The sequence below is a fragment of the Chaetura pelagica genome, unplaced genomic scaffold (genome assembly GCF_000747805.2).
Source record: "Chaetura pelagica isolate M959 unplaced genomic scaffold, ChaPel_1.0 scaffold3, whole genome shotgun sequence".
Taxonomy (NCBI): domain Eukaryota; kingdom Metazoa; phylum Chordata; class Aves; order Apodiformes; family Apodidae; genus Chaetura; species Chaetura pelagica.
This window is the reverse complement of record NW_009952974.1, coordinates 11,325,228-11,349,117: the sequence shown is the minus strand read 5'-3', so window position 1 is coordinate 11,349,117 and position 23,890 is coordinate 11,325,228. Positions and strand designations below refer to the sequence as shown.

The window sequence follows — 23,890 nt, the reverse complement described above, 5'->3', positions numbered from 1 at the left end:
CTACCAGAGGTGGAGGGAGGAGGTGGAGAAGGGCACATTCAGACATAAGCATCTCCAATTGCAGACTGGCTTTGTAAACTAATCCATTATCTGACTGTGTATTAAACTCCCACTGTTTGTGCTCCTTAAGTGATACACAAATCAATTTTTTATTGGAATGGGGTTTTTTAATATGTAAATAAACAAGGAAACAGATCTCAGTTAAATAAAAGTAAAACATATATGTCTTTGTGCATACATTTCCTTGTTCTTAACTCATTTTCCTAAGTACATGATTAGGAAGAGGATATTAGGAGCATAACATCACATTAGCTTCAAATCTCCTGCTGGCTTCTTCCATTTCCTACTGACCCTATAACCTGCAGATACATTGACAGAGAGTGAAACCTTTAATTATTTCCACAATTTTCCATCAGAAATACAATCTGCTTTTGAAATACTTAAAAAATATCTCTTCAAAAGCAGAAGGAAACACTCTTACTAGGGCATATATTTGTCAGTGTATTTTTTTGCACAAAAAGTAAAATTATCAGCCAGTTTTTCAATTACTCTTCCTTTCTGATGATACATAAAATGCACAAATTCTAAGGAAAACCAAAAGTGTTACAGTTACTTGCCTTAAGGTTCCAGCAACGTTCTGCATCATCCCCTGGAGAATGTATTCACTGACAAGAGAAGCGGTCTAAAGGGCCAGTCACTCAAGATAGCTAACCTTATCCAACTTGAAGAGCAGCATTAGATTTGTTCCAGAACCCTAGTGAGGAGCACTGTCTGTTGAAAAAGAATCCTTCCAAGCAACTTCCCTTTGCCTTCTTATCAGGCAGGATTAGCTGGAAAGGAGTTTTCTTGGATTTTAAAGAAATAGTCAAGAAGCATTTCTCCCTTGGAAGAACAATTCCATTAAGAGGGTGGGAAGCATTAATTTGTTCTACTTGTGGGGAAGAGAGGGTTTGAAAGAAAATAACCTATTTTTGCACGAGGCACCAGCCATAGTAGTAGAAGTCCATTGTAAATAGCTATATGGTCATATGACCCTGCTATTGAGCTGATGATGGGGAAGGAAGAGCTAGATGGACCATAGACTTCTAGATTGAAAAGTTATCTTGCTGGCAGGTCCAATTTCATTAAGAAAATGGTATAGATCAGGGATTTTTATGTTCATTGGGAAGCTTCCTCTCTGATCTCTCCTGCCTCCACTCCTCTAACAATCTTTTATGAGAGCCTTTACTTTGGCATCTTGGTGCAGTTAAGTATTTCCATTTACTCCTTTTCTTCTTCTAGGACTCACATAGGAAAAAACTGTTCCTGTAGTTGTTTTTCTTTACATTATTGCCAATTTTAAAGCAAATTGCACTTCCACTGACATTTACAAGAAAAATACTCAACTCTGTGAGAAAGAATAAAGAAAGTGTGCGACTGCCATATAGAGAAATACAGCCTATTTTTTGTGCATTGCAAAGTGTGAATTTTGCTCCTGTACATCAAGTTTCAGCCTGGAGTAATTTGTTGAAGGAACTTTTAAAGTGCACTATGTGGAGATTCTTCTGCCCTGTTTCCAATCCTAAGCTTTTAATCATGTACTTTCCTCCTTGATGTTCTGCTTCTCCACCACAGTCAAAAAGCAGTTAATAAATCTGCTACTTCATTTGAATTTCTCCATCTTGCATGCTGTTGTGACTTTGCATTTTATGCTGCATGCTACACTAGACAGAACAACTTGCTATTTTAAGATTGTTCATAAATACTTCATTTCTTAATTGTTTTACGTTCAAGTGAAAAAAAACCAACATGTCATTCACTCTTGCTGATGGTCAGTAATTTTCAAACCTTCAGTTAAACGTTAACAATTCTCCAGTTTTCCAAGACTTCTACTCAAAAGCCACCAGAATATTTTATATTTTGGCTTTTTTTTTAATGGAATAAAATGAAAAAGTCTTCCTAAAGGATGCAAGATTATAGCACCAAAATTTATGCAAGGGCTGGGAAAATAGAATATTTTGGGCTCCAATTTTGAGTTTCCTCTTTAAATGTTTCCATGACAAGTTCCATGGTACTCCTAAAATTATTTATGGAACTTGAGATATTGCCTAGATTAAAAGACTTTGGAAGTTTTGACATATGTTTTTCAACATTTTCAACACTGAACCAGCTGCCAGCTTTGCTAGGTTTAGATTAAGTCCTGACAAGGACAAAAAAGCAGGGATAATATTTAATGTTTATACACAAACTCCAGAGAACATGCCCACCTACTGCAGTACATTTTGCTAATGTAGATAGCACAAAGATTCATTTAACATTTAGGAATATTAGGAAACAGACTAAATCCCTTCTGACTTCTTTTTTCAGTAGTCTGGCAATCAGCCAGTTGGAATCTCTTGTATTATGAATCAAAAACTTAACTGACCCACAATGATGAGTTTAAGAGATCAAAAGGTGTGTTTGGAAAGCAAGCAGCTCTTTCTTATTATCTCCCTGAATGAATTATCAAACACACTCATAATGTTTAACGAAAACATAACGTACACAAACAGAGCAAATGCTCACTGTTAAGTGAGAATTACAAATATCCATAATTTGCAATGTATCTTTGCCCAGATTCTTCCCAGACTCTAGGGCAGAATGAATGAAAGGAAAATTGGCTAAAGCTTTGTGCATTATATATATTTATCTTCACTACCAGGTTTACAAGGACCAAAGGTATAGTATGGCTTTATAGAACAAGTAACAGACAAAGCTGTTGTCTCAGACAAACTGCAGGGTTTTTTTGTAGGTATAACATATTAAGTGAAGCTAGGAGTAGCCACTTGGTAAGTGGAGGAACGGAAATATTTAAAGTAAGTGATATAAGAGAGGTTACACAGTAATTCAGAGAGACTGAGGAATAAACCACAAATCTCTACCATGTTTTTGTATTATAATTCAAAGGGTGCCTAAACATTCTTGGTATTTTACTGACACGAAATTGCATGAATAGCTTAAATACAGCAACATTACAATCAACTTGCATACCCTGCTGTAGTTAGAGAATACAGAATTAGCTACAAAGTCTTTATCAATACTTGGTTATTAACACTGCACCAGAAACATTTTTATAATTCTGATTATCATTCCTGACCAATGTTTGCATGTTCTGTTGTCCACATCTTATTGTAACATAGATTCCTACTTTTTTCCAGTTCTGCAATTTAATGCTGCATGAAGTACAAGTCTTTAGGAACTAATTATATTTCACAGTGCATGTGGTAGTACAGGATTAGTAAAGGAAAAAAAAAAAAGAAAAAGAAAAAGAAAAAAACCTGAGCAAGAGCCTGTACCAGCACCGTCTCTGTTTCAAGAAATGCTTCCTGCCTAGAGGCAGCTATATATTGATGGGTGCCCTGGCTCCCAAGATGAACTACAAATCAGTATCCATGTGCTAAAAATATGGGAATAGACGTGAAAAAAAAATTCAGCCTTGCTGGAACAAATAGACATGAGGCAACAGTCTGATGTACTAACCTCTGTGTTTTAAGGAATATTGAATACCCTTCATAGAGCTAAACTTCATATAACTGCCTCTGTGGCAAAGCTGCTAATGACAAGTGTATTGTTGTTAATTAGTGTTTCTGCCCTGGTATTGTCAGAAACCATACAAAACACACAAACAGTTAGGTCATAGCTTATAAAAGGGATATAGAGAAGAGATAATTATAATATCCAGAGCTCATCCCTCCGCAGCCATGACACTGGGCTTTCTCACAAAGTTCTTCCCCATGAAAGCATAAGAAACAGGCAATGCAGAAATGGAGTGCTGATGGTTAAACTTCGGCTTCACTCAGAACCATAGCAAAACTCAATGATTTCAGGGTAAAAGATGCCATCAGATTAAAAAAGAACCTTCTTCCTCATTACAGGTGTGGAAAGAGGGTACCCTGGCTGGCCTTGTGAATCTGAAAATACCTGTTTGCATAAGGATAGGATATATCTGCATCTCACTGATGAAAATAACTTAAGAGAAAAATAAAGCTGGTGGAAAAGTTTCAAAAAGCATCTTCCTTTTCTTTTTTTTTCAGTAAAAAAGCAAGAGGTTTAAAGAAAAATTATTTTAAAATCTCTTCTTTTACTAGCATAAATACATATTTTTAATTAATTTCTAGCCTAAAGGAAATAATAGAATAAAAAGCATTTGAGTAAGTTATCTCATGGTAAAGTTACAATATGTTTATCAGCAACAAACTGATGATAGCAACAAGTGTGCCCATTAGTAGGCTCATTGGATAATGAAGCACCCCTTCAGTTCAGAGGTATGAAGAACTGTGCTAGCATTCAGCCTAGCTATACTGCAGTCAAGAAGTTTATAAGTGCAGAAGGAAAGAAAATGAATTAAGGAGGTATTTCAGCCTGTGGCTCCAGAGGCTGACGTAGATGAACCTGCCAAAACGGGACAGCTTGCTCCTTTCTACCCCTCTGCCCCTTATTCCTGGTTGTATGAATACTGTGTCCCTTACTTCAGCTGTATCAATTGAGGCACTCCTCTGCAGTCACTAACACAGTAGAAAAATATCTCTGCTTATGCTGGCTTAGTGTTTCTTTCTCTTACTTTAGAAGGTCTAGCTCAGGAGGTTTTGACAATCACTGGAGCTGCAATAAATATAGCATTAAGAGCTTGTTTCTTGTGGGAAAAAGAAGCCAGTTCTTCTCAGTAGCAGTGAACTCCTAGATCAGCTGTCCACACCTCTCCATCATACCCTCGAAGTCAGTAGTCCTGACTTTCTAGTTGGCAGCCACAATGATTTTGAGTGATGTCCCAAAACAGGCAAAACTGGCATGGCTCAACTGGAAAGAGAATCCTGTTAAAATAGCTTTGTCAGTAAAGAATCAGAAGCTGCAAATACAAAGCACTAATGCTGAAAGACTTTCAAATGAGACAACATCCAGATGCCTCCTGATCAGCTGTCATGAGCAGTGACTTCCTGGGTTCCCTCACAGTAGAAATGTTGTTAACATCAGCCTCCTGATGATTTTTTAGTTTCTGGAAATTTTCAGCCGATGTTTTGAGAGTTCTAGTGCAGCACAAATGGGAGAACATTTTATTTTACTTATCTTTTAAATGGTTGCTCTGTAGTGTTGCTGTACTCCAAAAAAAGGGCATCTACTTTCCTTTATCTCTGAACACCAGGGAATTAATGCACATGTCATTGCACCCGTCATGAGCACACTGATGAACACAAAAAGCATGCACATATATCCAATAGTATAATAGAGAGGCTTTATTCAAGATAGGTTTTAATTGGCCTATTTACTTTGAAATGGTGTCTATACATTCAAATGACTTCTACAGATCACCAGAAATAAATGCCAGCAAATTTTTTAAGGCACCATCTGGTCATGTGTTCTTCTGCATGTCACATTCTGTATTGCAAATTATTTTATAAATGCATTACAAAGTTTTTAAAGGCTTTTAATTTGTACCAATTTTCCTAGGGGGTACTACCTCCCTATTACAGAGCCAAGCTCTTTACTAGTACATGACTATATTTATGCCTCTGGGGAAAACTATAATTAGATGCTCCTGCCTTCAAAGTGAACATAAAGATGACTGTTTCTCCAGCAGCCTGGTCATGTCTCCTGTCTTATTGTTTACTGGCAGAGGAAGAACCATGTAATTCAGAGACATGGCTAAAAGCAAACCAAGAGTCCAAGAGAGAACAAGATGAATACCAAGAGTCTGCTGAGAGTTGAGCTTTAAGAGTAGAATATAATCTCTGATAGTGATGAGAAGGAACAAGAGAGCTGCAAGCTACATTATCAGATGAGGAGGAACACCAAGAATAGAGAAATGACTGTAAAAATAGAAGAACCTGGACTAGGACTTGCTAAAAAGGTGGAAATTAGAAACAGAAGCTATTGGAGTGATAGAGGGAAAACACAAGAAGCTTACTAACAGGAGAACAAACAGAATGAATAGTGAATGAAGACTGATGGGAAAGATGGGTCATATAACAGCCTGGGACAGGGATCCTAGAGCTAGTTGGCCAAGTAAATCTGGGGACATCAGGGACAACAATAGAATTTAGACTGGTAGGGAGGATAAGACTAGGATTAAACTCATTGCAATAGAGTCCCCTTCAATACTGCAATCTGCAGGTGCTACTGCACACAAGTTGCAAATATTTACCCTTGACAATGAAAATATTTAAGATGGATTATGTGGTGACAGGATGGACAAAGAGCTAAACGAATTCCTTTACGTGAGCACTGATTCATACTGAGGGTGCTGGAAAGCAAAATCCTTCCTACATGCCAGTCATGCATAAATTGCAGAAGCTTTTCTGTCACAGCACTCCCAGTTCATACATTAAAAGGTTTGAGGTAAGAAACACTGTCTTGGTTTTGATTCCTTCTTGCTCCACATTATGGAGATAGATTCCAGAAGAATCTACTGTAATACCAGGAGGAATCCACATCAGAGCTCCTCTTAGGACAAGACCCATTTCACTCTGTCTAGATCTGTTTGGTCAACAGCTGGGAAAACTCTTGATAACTTTTAGGCTAGCCAATCCACAGCTGTAGGCAATCTGATCTGTCGAGTGTTACATTGGGGATGTCTTCTTAGGAGGCTAGATACAGCTGAAACTTCTACTGTAATGCTGGCATAGCTCCCTCACCCACAGTGAGTGGCTCCTGGTATATTTTTCCAGAAAAGAAAAGAAAAGAAAATAAAAGAAAAACAAAACAAAACAAAACAAACCCAAACCAAACAACAAAAAATCCATAAAAAAAAAACAAACCACGACCCACCAAAATCCCACAAAAGTCAACTTCACCTTGAAACTGTACTTAAAGTTATCCCTTTATTTTAGCTTGTACATTTTTGCTTGGGCTTTTAGCATTTTAAGCTACAGAGTCTTATGACATGTAAGTATATGTGTGTTTATGACTTCTAAATCATGACATTTAATTTTCTTCATCAACGTTAGTAGGTGTTTGTTTATAATTATGGCCCACAGCTTATCTCACTCTAGACAAATTTCATATTACAGAATGATTGCTGAGCTTGTGAAGGTGCGTTCATTTGCATTTAATTCTCTTTTGAAACAGTGAAATTCTGCCACCCTCTGGACAGCAACTAAACTAAGACATATTTACAATCAGACTCAAAAGTTAAAAATGCCACTGCCACTGATAAATATTCATTGCTTTTTAAGTATGTTTTAAAATAAATTACTAGGCTGAATGAAAAGACAAACCAATTACATTAAGTAATGAACAGCCTTACTAACAGCATCTAATCAAACAGCAAACTTTACTGTTCTGTTCTTCACCTTTCCTAATAGTCACTTCATTGTTTACAGCTGTATTTTTAAAGATTCGCTATCAAAATATGATACAATTTTTCATCATGCTAATATGCATTTCCACAAACTGGAACATTCTGGAATTATTAGATTCTCTGTGACTGAGCAGAAACTGAACATATACAGAACCAAGTCAGTGGCAAAAAGAAGACTAAGGAGAAGGTTGCATTATGGCTGATCAAATTAGCTTTAAAAAGTATCAATGGGAAAACATCTCTTGCATTTACATGGCATGCAGCACTTAATGCTAATAATATTGCCAGTCAATGCATTAATATGATCTTTTGAAACAGTAATGTCTGTGCATTCAAAGTTTCAAATTCTGCTTCTAGGACTAGTGTGGTGAAGGAGAGCTGCAGCATGTATGCTGTACAGTACCTTGTTTTGGCTACGGAGCCTAGCTGCTGTTGTTCTTGGATGAGCTCAGCCAGCTGTTTTTGCAGAGACATATCTTTACCATGCACTTGTTTAATAAATGGATGCTCCAAAAGGTGGGTGACTGAAGGACGTTGTTCAAAATCCTTGATAAGACACCTGCGACAGAGAAACAGGGGTCTCAGGCAGTGATACTATATTACAGCATGATTGGAGTTGGCTTAATGTGTGCCTGTATACATTGGAATAAATCTAGCATAAAATACTTAACCAAGTGAATTCACCTTACAAATATACTAGTATAAAGGCTATGATTTCGAGTTTATTTAATCTCTCTTTTTAACTGTAACTAGCTTACTATGAAAAAATGGCATGGTACCTTTTAAGTGGTACACAGTCAATATACACTAAACATAACCTAAGATGAATGGACAATATTTAATCCACTCTACCTTTTGTCTGATAGGAGTTTTGACTAAGCACTGTAGGATATAGCCTAATAAATACCACAAGTGAAATCTGGGATACAACACTAGTCAGAACAATTTGATACAGAGCTTTGTTCTGTTTTTTTGATATCTTCTATATTGCAATGATACACAATAGTATAAGAATCATAGAAAATTCTGCAAACCTATGTAATTCAGACTGGAAGAGAAATTACTGAGTCTGAATTAAATGTCAGTCAAGGTACCAAGGTTATCTGTGAGATAGGAACAGGTGATCTAGTAATGAATAAAGAAATACATCCTATTAAATGAGCATAAAGTAAACTATTGTGCTAATTTATATAACTGAGATTTAAAATTGAGGAAGCCATGTTTAAAGTTGAATTCTTCTCTATACAATAAAATTGAATTAATACAGTCTAAACAGAAGAATTATTTAAAAAGATTAGACAGCTTTAAATTACCTTCTAATTCTTTGTACTAAAGTATTCTGTTTATCCTGCTCAACTAATGCTATTGACATTATTTGAGAATATGAAAAGAAATTCTGCAATTCAGTACATCATTACAGCCCAAGAAGAGTTTATTTGATGAGGTACATTTGTATTATCTCATATTTGCTGATACTAGGTTGCACACCTAAAGTACTTCCTTAACAGGGCCAAATATAATAAATAAAGATTACCTTTTTAGTCAAAAGCTCAATGAAACTTGAATATCTTTTAGAAAAAATTATATTCTAGCAGTATCAATAAAAATTTGCAAAATGTAAACTATATTAAAAATATAAATATATATATGTATATATACACACTTTAATGGATTAAAAATACTACCAAACAGATTAGCAAATGATTAAAGTTTAGCCTCACCTCAAATACTTTACTGAAGCCTAAAGTCTGGTGTTAAATACTCCTGAAATATCTTTCAACATAGCTCCAATACTTTAGGTTCCTGAAAAATATTTTCCCAGTCTCTTCTTGATACCACTAGTCCAGAGAAGACAATCTGTAAAATGAGCTACCAATTTTGGTGAATTTTGCTATAGAACTATAGCTTCCTGATAGAAAAACCAAAGTAACAGAAACTGCTTTATCTCCCTCCCTCTGAGTGCAAGGCTATAAACACCAGTCCTTCCCTCCCATTGAGAGATCCATCATTAGCCTTCAACAGGTTCTGACAACCCACTCCCCCAACCTTTTCCGTCTGTGATCCATGGATTTTAAAAGTCAATACACCCACACAGACAATATGATCCACACCAATCCTGGTTAAATTTATGTTTCTTGAGAAAAAGGGAAAATGCATATGAAAAGAAATGTAACATTAATCAGGCAGACAGAGGAAAAAAACCCACAACAAACCAACAAACCAACACAAAACTACAAGAGATAGAAGGAAAATATTTTAGGGACAAAAGTTCCTATCTTCTCTATTATGTACCTGAAACGCTAGGTGTTTGGATCTGGAAGGTGTTCCTATGAGCACAGGTAAGTTCTGCCAGCGAGGTGGTCTTGAATACTACTTTAGGATTACCTTTGCTTCTGTTTAATGCTCCTGCCAGTCCTCTGCTCTGCTGCATATTCACTTTGCATGCATGCTACTCCTCTGTTTTGCAGCTATCAAAATTTGTTTCATTATATTGTTTAATCTATATGCAGCCTTTACACTCTGGTAGTAGGATATTACCGCAATCTGTGGTCACTTGGGATGTCACTTGAAACACAAACAAAACTTTTTTAATTCATTAGATGACCAAGCTAATGACACAAGACACACCAACACGATTCTGTGATCAGTCACTGTTCAAAGTTCAGACAGATCACCTACTATTGTTCCAAGCTTGTGCCTATATTGGAAGAACAGAGCCCTTTCAGACGGTTAGGGAGATGTAACAACAAAGTAAAAAGCTAGTGACTAACAGCTGTGCAAGGGTGAGAGACAGCTGCTTAAATTCTCCTCTGTATCTTCCATCCTAGGACTACTCCAGTTCAGGCAAGAGAATGGGAGAAGAATTCACCATTCTCTGTGAATGCAAATCTCCACTGTAGTTGGTTTAATCCATCAAGTTAAATAGCAAGTTCCTAGCATATTAGGACCGTAGCAGCAGAAAGACCAGGCAGGTCATAGGAAATTGAAGCATGTATGCCATATGCACTCTCCTTCTGGTCTGAAACAGAAGTGTTGACATAGTTAATTCTAGAAATTACTCCTTATGATGTTTCAAGTACCAGTAACCAGCTTGCATCTTAGTCATAGCAGGTACTGGGGGCTCAGTGCATACTCAGATACTGAGTGCCAGTGTGGTGTGTCACTACGCCTGCTGAGATGGAGTGTAGGATGGACAGCTGTCATATGACACTGAAAAAATAGTCGTTATGTATGGTGCATACTCCTTTGTCCTAATTCCTCTCTACGTAGACAAACCTATGAATGTTCTGAGGTATATTTACATGCTGTGCTTCTACACCCTGTCATTTCAGCTGTGTTGCTTTTAGTGCCACACTGAATGGGTGCTGCTGCTGTTCTTAGTCATCATTACATGTAAAATAATAACTATTGGGCCACCACCTATGTGCTAGTGAAAAATGATGCCTCAGACTGCCAGTGCCACTGCAGGTGTTCAGTGCGGTTTCATCTACACTGAAAGCAGTCTTGACAATATACTACTCTTCAGAAAAAAATAATTATAATATAGAATATCAGTTCTTAGATGCTGAAGCCTAGATGAGGGTGAGCATTATCATAGTGTTTCCTATGCAGTGACCTGCACCCTGAAATAGAACTATAATGTGTGAAAAAGAGAATTTTATGAGTGCTTAAGACCAAAGTTGCCAATACATTCAGTGAAATATATTCCATGTGAAGTCCAGAAAAAATAATCAAAAATTAACACATAAAAATACAGTGACACTACCATTTGAAAGAGGAAGAGTATAGTAACAAAAGTTTTTATAATCTAATTGATCAGAAAATATTCTTACTTAATGCAGAAAAAAAAACCCCAACATTGTGTGTATTGTGCAAGTAAAAAAATATTAAGAAGTTATATCACTGAAGGATTTGCTTCTGAGGAAATCAGAAAACTAAAACACTTTCAAGTGCTCATGTGAGCATTCCTTTAACACCAATTTTGACAGTTAGCGTAGGCACTGTCAAACTTCAAACATGCTGCAGTTACATATAAAGCCACTAAATGTGATGTACCTGTAAACTAAGCCAGTTTGTTTGGCCTGTGGCAATTATTAAAAAACAAACAAACAAAAAAACCCACAACAGTAAGACTGCCTTGCATTGAGAAAATTAACTAGAAATTCTACTACAAGGTGCGTTTCATGTAAGGTATGATGAAAATATGATCATACTTAGTTTGCTGTTTTTTGGATCTAAAATAATGTGAAAGGTAAAGACTGAAAAGGAAACAAACATTTTACATTTTTGCCTCGATGAAAGTCAATCCATTACCTAACCTAATTCTAGGATTTTCCATCATGCTTTCTTGGCTGAAAATTAATTCTCAGAATTCATTAGTGTCACTACATTAAACATACATTGCAGCCATTTGCTGCAACCGCACAGTCAGGCTCCTAAGCGCCATTTCCATTTTGCCACAATTACAAGCAAAGATGAAGCGTTTAGTAGCAGGGGCTAAAAGCAGACTCTCATACACACAGGCCCATTTGAGACAGCCTCTAAAAATTCACTAGCTGCTTGTACTTGGATGATAATGTTGTTGGAACTGCTACCTCTCGACCATGTAAACTATCACATTTTGCCAGCAGCAAATCAGATGACTCAAACGGAGAGCTATTTATCAGCATTCATGACCTAATATTTACTAGTGAACAAATGGAAAGAAATAGATTTCATAAGAACTGCTGTGGTCGTCTAAATCTTCTGGGTGTTCAGAAACAGAAAACAATTACTAACATAACTCATTATTGCAGCCAAACCCAAGCAGAGAAGCAGCAGTTGCTTCTTTCAAAAATTCTCTTTCATCAGATATATTATGATCTACTTGGCCACAAGTACTTTCTTTAAGAATAAAGAAAGCAAGCAGCTCCAACTCTTATGGTTTAATTACATGAAAATTCATGTCTAGTATTTTGTTTTCTTCAATTTTTACATTTATTGAATGCTACATTTTCTGATTATTTCTCATCTGCTGGCAGTGGAGTGCTGAAACTATTTGGTCTAATAAACCAAATATCCAACCAGACATCTAGTCACTGTTTGTGATCTACATGCACAGAAGATGCGTAAGTTTTTGTCAGAAAGAAATTATGAGTGTATATCAGACCCTATATTAGAGCTGTGGAATCCAAACCACGGCATCTGGGCAAGAGCTATGAAGTATCTGGTTTGGTCAACAAATGCTGAAGTCCCCATTGCTGCTCCTTCTGTTCCCCGTCTATCAGGATACAAGAGGTTTCCACGGTCTTGAACATGACTTCAGGTCATCCTGAGGTACTGAGATCTTGTTCTCCCAATCCCAGAAAAACAGTTACTAGGTTGCCCCCAAAGACAGAGACAGATCAGCTGAGCATCTAGAACAGAGCGTTCCCAGAGGGAGAGGAGAAATAGTAAGGTTATATTCCTCTGATCTTCTCCCTAAGCAGGGAGGAGGTCTCTAGGTTCTGGGATTTTTATTCTATCAGAGAAAGTTGTTTCACAGTGGAAGATTAATGAAATCAAGAGCATGACCTCAGCTGGGTTGCCCCTCCTCCTTAGAGATATGGAAGGACAGACACTGACAAGCAAAATCATCGAGGCCAGGTACATTATGTCAGAAACTTTCCAGTCAAGGAAGGAAAAATAACAATCTCAGATTGTTTTTAACTGGTTAAAATGTTCTGTTCCTATTCATGATTCTGACTGTTTCTCCTACTTCTGTACCACACCTAGCTGTGGCAGACACTGGTCAGTCACAAGCAGCAGAGAGGTGGAGAAATAAAAATATTTGGTGTTCCTGTGTGATCTGCTGTAGGTGATCCTGCTTTTCTAGCAGGAGGGTTGGACTAGATGATCTTCAGAGGTCCCTTCCAGTCCCAACAACTCTGTGACTCTGAATTATGCTTCTAATAATGATGCAGGGATATGCCTGCTTCCCATTCCCAGACCTGCCCATCCTCCACTGCTGCAGGCCACTCAGCTTCAAAAATGAGCTAAAAAACTGTGACAGCTTTGCCAACAGCATTTCTGTTCTCAGTCCTAATTCAACAGGACGTACAGGATACAAATAATCTTATCTTCAGAACTATATATAGTTGTCCCTTTGGAAAAAGCAAATGCTGAGCACTATGGGTATGTATCTAGGTTAAATAGGTCTCCTGTCTGAAACCCACATCCCATGATAAATAACAAGCATTTTACCTTTTGCTACAATCAGATATCAGGATGAAAGACTGAATTTATGAGGAAGTATCCAATCATCATGTGCATAATATAAATTCTGATGGTCAGAACACATTTATATCTTTATTGATCTGCCTTTTGGTAGCAAACACAGTAAATTACTACTCTTCCCTAGCAATGACATAAATAGTTGAACACTGAAATGTCACCAGCACCTGTTTTCTTAATAAATCTCCTTTCAGTTTAATTGTTAATATATAGTGCCATATAGTGTAGTTTAGAGCACACATCTGAAACCTAGCCAAGGTTCATTCACACTGAAATTGTAAAAAGATGTAGTAAATAGTTCTACCTCTTCTAAAGCTTCAAAAATTACAATTTCCCAGCCTCCTGTGGCTGAGTAGACACAACAATTTAATCTTGCTCATATACATGGTTTAGAGAACAAACAATAGAAACTCTATGGAGTGGCATCCCTTGTAGCTCTTAGAATGGGTCAGACTTTGCTCATGTTGAAAACCCTTAGAATTTTACCAGAGAACAGAAATTCAGTTAGAACAAATCTAGGGAGCATCTCAAAACCACCAAATATATTATTTATTGTATGATTAAACTGCGGGGGTTCCTTTTACCAGGAATGGGTCTGCTCTATTTCTTTGACCTGTCATTGAAGACCCAGGAACACAAAAACCCTTCAGAACTTTTTACAGCTGAGGCTTTTGGCAAGCAACAGTATGTTTTGCATTTGTACCAAAAGTAAGGTGTCCATCCCCTTTTGACACTCCAGCATGCAGCTGATTTGAGGCAGTTGGAGCACAGAGAAAGTAGAAGATAAGGAAACCACAATCTAATACTGACAGCTTATTTCTTTAACATCTTATGTTATAGCTGGGAAAACAGCTAAGGAAAGATATTTTTCTCTCCTTTGTTGTTTAGTGCATCCCTCCTATCTTGAAGTAAATAAGGACAGCCACTAAAAAGGCAACTGGAAATCCCATTACCATGTGCCAGACCTGACCTGTACCCCACAGTTTACAAGAGGAGAATAGGAGCATCTCTGTTTCCTGGAGCTTCCCTTAATCTGAAAATATGCTGGACTGCTTCATTCCCAGCTCTCCTGTGGATTCTTGTGACTTTGAGCAAGATGCCCTTTCTCTCAGTTTCTTCAGCTGTAAAAAAAGAAACTGAAGTCTTGTCTCTTGCAACTCCAAGTTTTACTGCTTTGCCTATTTCCATACTTCTGGCTTTCGTACCATCCTAAATGCATTCCAAACAAACGTGGATTGTCTACAACACCTCCTTTCTTTAAGAAGTAGAATAATTTAACTGGAAGGAATAAATCCAACCATAAAACAAACAACTACAAGATCAGCATAGATTTCCTTCCTTCTCATTTCTACTTAAAATTGCAGATTTTTACTACAATTGCTCACTAGAAAGCTCAAGATAATTGTATCCATTATATAAGCCCACTCATCTGTATTAAAAAGTCTCATGCAATGCTCAAAAGTGGTGGAGATGCTTGTCACATACTACAATTTAGGATTTTAACTTCATCTGTAGGCAGATTCTCAGTCTACATCAATGAATAAAAAGTGAAAAATTATGGATTTGGTGGTAATCTTACACATCACAGTTTGTATCATTCTGACACTTGCAAATCTCTATGTATTAGACACTGTATAATTAATGAGTTATGTCAAATGCATATCATGATCTCAGCAACAGAAACAGTAAAATGTTCTTTATGTAACAGAGTATCACTAAACAATTGCTTAGATTGTGAAAAAATCTGATCTGCATTCAAATAACTTACATGTAAATGGAGCACTTAACACCTATGTAATCTAGATGAGTTATTAATTTAATAACTCTGAATGCAGATTCATCAATATGAAATTCAGCTCATGAGGCTGTTTAAATGGAGTCCAAAAATAATTTATCAAGACTAAAAATAATTTTTGTATTGTAGTTGCAATGTTATTGCTAAAAAAAGCCACACTCTGATGATAAATGTGACCATAAATCCTGTAACTTCACATTTTTACTTTAGTACGTCTTGAAATTCATAATTCTTTCATTCCCTCCAGCTCAAGAATTACTAATTAATTCAAAGAACCATAATAGCTAACTATTGGTTAAATAAGTTTAAAAGGAGAATGTCTGTCCCTGAAGATGCCATTGCTCATTTTAATTAAAATTACCATTTAGTGATGTAATGCAAATAAAGGTTATTGTACCCCTCTGCTCCAAGAACATATTAACTCTTCTATCTATCCTTTTATTTGCAGCATTATGAGATAATTGTAACAAATGTGGGGGTTTATTCATTTTAACATATAGCCTCTATTATTTTACGACCGAATTGTAAAGCACTGTATGTTTAAAATGGTGGTGGACACAACTCTTAAAAGAGCAATGTCGTCTACACTGCAGCTATCCCCTTCCCCCCGCAAAAAAGCTTCATAAATACTCATAGATTTAATGAATGAAGGGTGAAGCCTTCAAAACTGCTTTTTTATTTCAAAATAGAAATAAACATAGATAAAAGTATATTGTTTTCAGGAGCTAATCCTCCAACTAATTATATGATTGTATACATGCCCTTATAGGAATGGTAAGCCCTATTAATATGCAAATAAAAATAAACAGATAAGTAATACTTTCTCACATTTTGAGTGGAGCAGCCAAGTTCTTCATGGATAATCACAGAAGTACAGATTAACAAACATACATAGAATATTACTGGCCTTTTAAAAGTATATATGTACTTGGTATATCCCAGTAGATACCAAATACAAAATCAGGCTGCTGTCAGAGATGGCCTGGCTGAAAGTGCTTCTTGTCTATTTTTTAAAACAAAATATCCAACTCAGATTAGTAATGTCATTGTAAAGATCCTTCTGAGGACAACATATTACAGTCTTTATCTCAAGTCAAGGTCCACAACGCTGGACACAAAACAAATTCGCCAAGCTAAGAACTATCTTAACCCTCTCTTCATTTTAATTTTGTAAATTATGCATCTGACTTGAAAATGCTGCTGCAAAATCACCTCTCTTGGGGCAGAATACTCATAGTTAAAAATACTGACTTAATTTCTGGAAAATATATTATTACTATTTTAACCTACAAAAGTACATTGAAGCTTCCAGTTCAGGCATGTTGTAAATCACTGTATTGTGTGAGTGAACACTTGCAATAGAAGCACCTCTTTGAGGCAGTGGCATTTCCAGGGATGAGAATGGGAGGTGAAAAAAGCTACTATGACCAGGTTTGGCAATCTTAGCATAAATAAAATTATCGTGTAAACAGAACTGAAGTCAAAAGTATGCTTAGCCCCCAGCTGCCTGCTTGGTTTTCGTCAGTACACAGGTCTGGCCCACAACTTGAACCAGATAAGCTTGTTATGCAAATGGCACTAGCCATCAGGATGGAGGTAGATAATGAAATTATTCAAAAGCCAACCACTCATCACAAGGGTGACTGAAACATCAGGCAAGGTCCTACCATATGAATAAAAGGCAGCACAGAACTTAAACAGTCACTGCTTTTAATTTATCATAACTAAGCTGTCACAAGGTGGGCATCAACAAATGCATAACTAATGCATATAAATGAGCCAATTATCAGTAATGACTAAAAGGTTTTGCAGTTGTATGATCCAATATTTCATTATTTTATTTTTTCTAGAAAATCCACTAATGCAAATCCAAGCATCCAAAAAAAAAATCTAGTAATCTCTGCATCATAACACATTTACTAAAACATGATCAAGAATGAAGCAGTGTCACAAAAAATTCAATTTCAATGCTCTCTTAGAGGTATCTATAAAACCAGCTTATTTATTACAATTGTTGCATTACTGCATGTTAAAGAGACTGCACAGGAACATACTTGTGTACTTTATTGTGCATGTTACTGTAAAAATGTAAAGCAAGATTTGAGAAACTGCAGATGTTGCTGATGAGAGGAAGTAATTAAGCAAAATCAATGTGATTACAAAGATATAATTTGAAGATATCAAAAACCCAAAGGACAAGATTAAAAACAAGCATAGCCATAAAGTACTAATGTCTGACTTCTTTTATGAACAGTGCACACTTAACTAAAGGACTAAACAACGGTTAAGAAATGTTAAACTTCGTTTTTTGTCTTGTACTCAAGCTCAGCAGGGATATCTAAAAGGGAAGACATCAAGAAAAAAAACCCAACTATATAACAATGCTAGAGGTTAATGCACAATGCTTCTCAGAAAGGAATGCAATCTTCTTTACCAGGTGCACTGAATCTCCAAGCACATATGGAATATAACACACAAGTGCTAGATTCCCCCCAGAATACAGGCCACCAGGGCAACCAGGTATATTTATAAAATTATCCCAGGTCAAAGTCAAGAAACAAATCAACTAAGGAGTTCAGAGAATCTGAGAAGCATATTACATGAGAAGATCCAACTGTGCTTTCAAAAAGTTAAGCATGGTCTAAAGCCTGTGAAAAGAAAACTGAAGTTTAAAACCTGCAAAAGCAACAACTCCATAAAGCAAATTCTGTTTTCAGATTGACACATGTAGGCCTTGCTTGAATAAACTGTTTTTAAAAGAAAATAAAACTCACTGTGAAATGAAATGGTTGAATCCTCTGCACCATTTTTCAGGATGTAGCAAAGTAGGAGGAGGATTTCTGAAAAAAATACAAAGTTTGAGAGTTTAAAATGTTAATGTTTACTGGAATTATCTCACAGATAGTCAACAAAGCTGATAGTGGTTCCACCAGGGAGAAAAGTATGATCAAGAAATTAATGTTTAAATTATCTATGTCCCCCCTTCAGATGCTTGTTGGGTTTTTCTTGCTGCTGCTTATTCACTGGCAGTTCTCCTCTTTTCAAGTCCTTCTCCACTTATGTCAATATCTTTGAAGCTGGTAGTCAGTATAGCTCACAGAGCTCTTCCCAACATTGCTCTTTCAATTCAGCCTAACTCAGGAAGGCTAAAGTGAAACTCAAATATTATCTTAGTCATCACACCACTTTAGCCCTTTGCACCAGATCACTGACTGTGACCAAAACTTTTGAAAGTCTGGGTATCTTCATCATAAGAACTACTGAACTGTCAATGAACTGTAGGATTTTCAGTCTGGACTTCAATCTGTATTAAATTTGGGTTAGAATGTAAACTCTAAAACTTTTAAAAATAGATGTTAATTTTAAAATTACATTTAGCAGATAGCATTTGTTTCTCACAAAACAAAAAGGCAAACAGCATAAACAATGTAAATTAGTGATCTGCTTTGTAGACTTGATTTTTCATGCATATTCATTCAAAGAGTAGCTCTGTTTTAAAATGACATAAAAAATCCAAACAAAACACTTCTAAAAAAAAGTACAACATACATACATTATCAGATACTAAACCACAGATAAACAATACCTTTCTCACCTCTTCAGTTCAAAGAACAAACTAGGGCCATTTGTGATTCCAGACTATATATTTAATCCAACACATGGAGTTCTATGACTTTTGTACACTTGCATCAGCCAACATCACTGCATTTCACCAACATATGGCTATTTCTGCAGTATTCAGAACATATTAATGGAAAACCCAAAAAGCTACCTCTTTGTAACTTACTGACATAGCTTATTCTACCCTTTTCATATAAAATCAGAATGCTTTGCATGCAATCTTTCAACCTTCTTTGCCACATACATAAGAAGCCAAAGAACAATACAGTCTTATTTTCTACTATAAGTAGCAGAAATTGTGAGAAGTGGATATGAATATTATTGCAAAAAGAGAGTATAACTGGGCTTGCTTTTTGAAAATGTCCTTTTTTGATGCAAAATGAGTAATCAACCATTTATTTCCCAGCTTGGTGTCTTTCTTCCTTTAGTTTTTTCTATAATTCATAATTAGTCACAGAACTACATGCTCTATTTCCTAAGGCACATGCACTGCTTGTGAGGAGTTCTTCTACCCTTCTATTCAGTGCTTTCCATGATCATACTGATGCTGCTTTTCACTGGCAGCTTTGCTTCAGCAAGGACTGCTAGACTGAGCCTGTACAAAAAGACCCCTTACAGAAGCACAATATTCCTTAAAACATGAAGACATTAGCAAGCTTATCAAGCAAGAACTGCTGCTGAATCCTGAATGATACACACATAGTCATGTGCTGGAAATATCGTAAGCCGTCGAGCATTATGTGTTCCCTGTCATTCAGCCTGCCTCCAAAGTCACAGCTGGTAAATCAAAATCGGTCATTTTACCACAATAAGGCAAATGATGCAGCTCAGTGAGCACCATTTGTCCTTTATGTTAAGCTGTGAGCCTAATTACAGATCACTGATAATAGATATGTGTTGGCAAGGAGAAAATAAGTCTTTTAATCTTAAAATACTTCTATGACATATTTTTAAAAATTGAAAATGCATTTACTATTTTAAAAAATATTTCAGTAAACATAGCCATATATTTTCTAAACAGAAATCAAGACAAGGCTTCCAATAACCAAACTGCATCATCAGTCTACCACATTGTTTCTAATGAGAAATTAGCAGATGAACATCTAACACCTGTCACCACGAACAGGCTCTGGCAATCACAGCCTCATACACACGTTGTGAATTATTTTCTAGCAGACTGAAGACACAATATTTCTGTTGACAGTCGCCTAGGTTTATACATAAAGCATTCATGCATATTTCAAAAAACTAAGTGAAACAGCTATAGAAAAATAGTCAGCCATGCCTAATAATGAGTTATATAAGTTTACATAAACCAAATAATTTCTATTAAAATACATCAATAATTTACATTAATTAATACCTAATAAATTCTCATACAAGTTTAAAGTCCTGCCACTCCAGAGCACCCCAACTGTTGGATAATCCCCCGCAAACAGCCAGACAATTCTTTACAGTGCTCAGAGGATTTACTAATGCACTCAATTTGTGGCCTATTCAAATCAGTAAGAGGTTTCCACTAATCTGAATGAAAAATGTAGGCCCCAAACACTTTCTCATGCATCTCTCTCCTACTAAAGGCTGCTCAAGTTTGACTGACTTCCAGTAATACATTTTACTAAAGTCCACTCAGTAGGAAGTATGGTACTGTATGCAGCCCTGTAAGGTTGACAGAAACTGTAGAGTTTAGATGCTTCAGGTGTTGAGAACCAGCACAAAATCCTCTGTGTATATGGAGGCAAGCCTTTGAAATTGCTTTTTAGGTCAGTGGAAAGCTGTCAACAGTCTGAATGTTGCTGCATGAAACTTCCATGGTTGGGAACCACAGTAGCACATTGGCTCAAGAGACCAAAAGATCAGAAAGAACAAAGGATCTACAACAAAATTGGAAGCAATGCCAGAAGCATGGGATCTAGGCAAAATAGATCCAGGTCTAAAGCAATTGTCTGCTCACTGAGTTCATCTAGGGGACTCCAAAGGCAATTGAACATCCTTTCCTCAAAATGCCTAGAATTGTGCAAGTCTTGATCATACTGGGCAGCAATCTGTCTTAAGACTTCTTCACCAGATCTATAAGCAAAGCATTCCCACGCCTATCCAACCCTACAAGGCATGAATACAGTTACAGAACCTGGACTGAATTCAACAGTATATGAAAAATTCATATTGAGTCAATAGTTAAACAGAAAAATGGATCTAAGAGACTGTAGGATCCTAATTACTTGAAAGGGTCAAGGACATCAATCAGCTTTTTAAGCTTTTTTTGTAATACAGGGTCCTTACCTAGTAAAATACAAAATGAATACCAGTTTTATTTTTTCAGAAGAGAGCGATGGTTATATGTCTTGCCAAACATAAATAGATGTTTTTCCCCTCTTCCTTGTGATTTTATACATGATTCTTTATCTATTTTGCTGCCAGTAAGTAGTTAACTTAGCAGATTGACAATTAGATATGGACTCAGCTGCAAAACAAATGCAAATCCAAAAATGAACAAAATATCAACCATCTCTTTAAAATGCACTTAAATTGAGATTTATTCACAAGTCTGGGAAAAGGTAGTCAGTTCCAGAATTACACACAAATCTCCTTCTGATTTTCAAGATTCCCTTTATATGCTGCGAAAAGTGCTTCAGGAAGAACCCAAAGAGGCTGTCAAAAGAAACCTAAGAAACATCCTTCACATGAACAATCCCAAGTTCCAAAATTGCATATATCTGATATAAATTACAAGTCACCTTTAAAGTAATGAGTGCAGACAGAAATAACGTGCTAAGCACATTAAATTACTTTGAAGGTCAAATAATAACCTTCAGAAAATGCATTAAAACAAATCTCAGTTATATAATTTTTTAGTTCAGACAGACAGAAAAGAAAATGAACGAAGCATTCCAAAGAGTTCTGCTTGGGAACATCTGGATTATCTTTGACTTTTCCCCTCGAACATCACTATTCACAGGCCACTGGTTTCAGTCAGACTTGGCAGCTGCAAGGTTTCATTAGCCTTTTTCAGGACATGACAAGGCATCATTTATTTCTGCCATTTACTCTTCAGTTTTCAGTTTCAGTTTCTGGCTTCACTGAGACAGAAACAAGTATTCTATTGCAGAAATATTTTTGGATAGGGGTAAGACCATACAGCTCTGCATTCCAGTGGTCAGGCTTCAAAAAAAATATTTAGCATAACTGAATTATAATTATGCTTTGCCACCTCATTCATTCACAAAAGTTTCAGAGAGCTAAAGAGGCACTAGTAAATTAACTGCAACTGAAATAGAGGAAGAAATAGTAGAGATTTTTATTTATAAGCAGTTTACGACTTTACTGCAATGTAGTATTTTGCTTAAAACCATTGCTCTGTGAATTGGCAAAGCAGGAGAATGTCAGCTGCCAGAGAAATAAAAATATGACAGTAATACTTCCATGCCTGACTGAAATACATATGGTGCTGTCTAGACACTACAATTCTGTATTTGAAATATTAAAATACTGAAGTTACACTGCATATTTGTAGAGTTGTATGGGAAACAAAGTATCTATTAAAATCTGAGAGTGAAAATCCCACAGATAAATTTCTAAGGGCAAGTCCCAGGATAGTACGTTTCAAACTCCCACTGTACACCAGCCAGTTTGAGACCTGAGTAGGCCACCTTGCTGAAGACACTGCTCAGTGGAACAGATTTCCTCTTGGAAAGCTAACAGTTGGCTCAACAAGAGGAAAACTTAGAAGGACACCACAAACTTTACTTTTAAAAATGGAGGAAGACTGACAAGAGAAGAACTACACATTGGGAATCTAACAGAGAACCTGCTCTCATAGTCCTGTTTCTGCTGAGTCCTGCCTCTACCCAGGCCACAGAGAGCAGCAAAGGTCCTTGTCATACCATGGTCAGACTGGCAACTTCATATTCTCCTGGACACACAGGGTAACACAGGGTTCCTGTGATTTTCCAACAGGTTTTTTTGAGGTCCTTCTTTCCATCAGTAGTTAAATCTTTTACCTACAGTACTGCCAGGATAAGGGGGACTTCACAGAACCACAGAAATAGTTTTGTCACTTGTGCTCCTTCTTTACCTTCATTTCTTTGTCTAAGTTAGCTCCTGTTTACAAAGAGGAAGACACCTTAACCTTCCATTTTACAGAGGGGAGCCTCTTAGTCAAGACTCTACAGAATACAAATAAATACAAATAAACCTAGAAGCAACCCCACAAAATAATTTAATCTCCATATGCTTCATATGGCTGGTACTGAACATGGCCATCAATGATTACACTTGACAGAAGCAAGCACTTCGCTCTGTATTTTTGACAGGAAACAAGGATAACTCCTTATGTTTTCTTTTTTATGACTCAAAACTTATTCACTGCTTTCAGTTTAGTCTGGTTCATAGCTTTGTAAGAACTGACACTATTCTGATAGCCCTATCAGCCTGGTTCAGAAATGAATACTTATAAAAGGAATACATTGGTTAATGGTGGCATATTTCCAATGGACCATTAGAAGAATCATTATAAAAATTCTGAAGTAATAGACTGGATAAATACTGAAGCATAAAGAGAAGTACAAGACATTTAAGAGTACAATTTTTTTAAAAAGAAATTATAATTTAAGGTAATATGCTTTCTGAGCGTGAGGACTATATGAAATAGAATTTTTTTGTTCCCTCTTCTACTTTATCCAATAAGCTTTATTTTAGAACACCTTAATTTTGTCCGCTTTAAAAAAATTTGTATGACTTAGGAATCCCTGTAGATTATAACTGAAGACTAATGAACGCAGTCTGATAAACATGTAGAATTCATTAATTATAAAAAAGGTCTCACAACAGTAATTCAAATAAATCCTCTCTTATGCAGAACTAAGTGATGACAAGAGCAATAAGATCATATCCCAATAGGTTTGTAAGAC

The 23,890-nt window shown here is 36.4% G+C and overlaps 1 protein-coding gene across 1 annotated transcript in view; it reads right to left on the bottom strand.

Moving 5' to 3' along the window:
* The window catches only part of MYO3B (myosin IIIB), a 101,493-nt gene that overhangs the window by 45,373 nt on the left and 32,230 nt on the right, over positions 1-23,890 (bottom strand). The window contains exons 8-9 of the mRNA XM_009996303.1: positions 18,134-18,199; positions 7,716-7,871 (exon numbers count right to left, since the gene is read on the bottom strand). Coding sequence (XP_009994605.1) covers positions 7,716-7,871; positions 18,134-18,199 — 222 coding nt within the window. The remainder of the gene's footprint in view (positions 1-7,715; positions 7,872-18,133; positions 18,200-23,890) is intronic.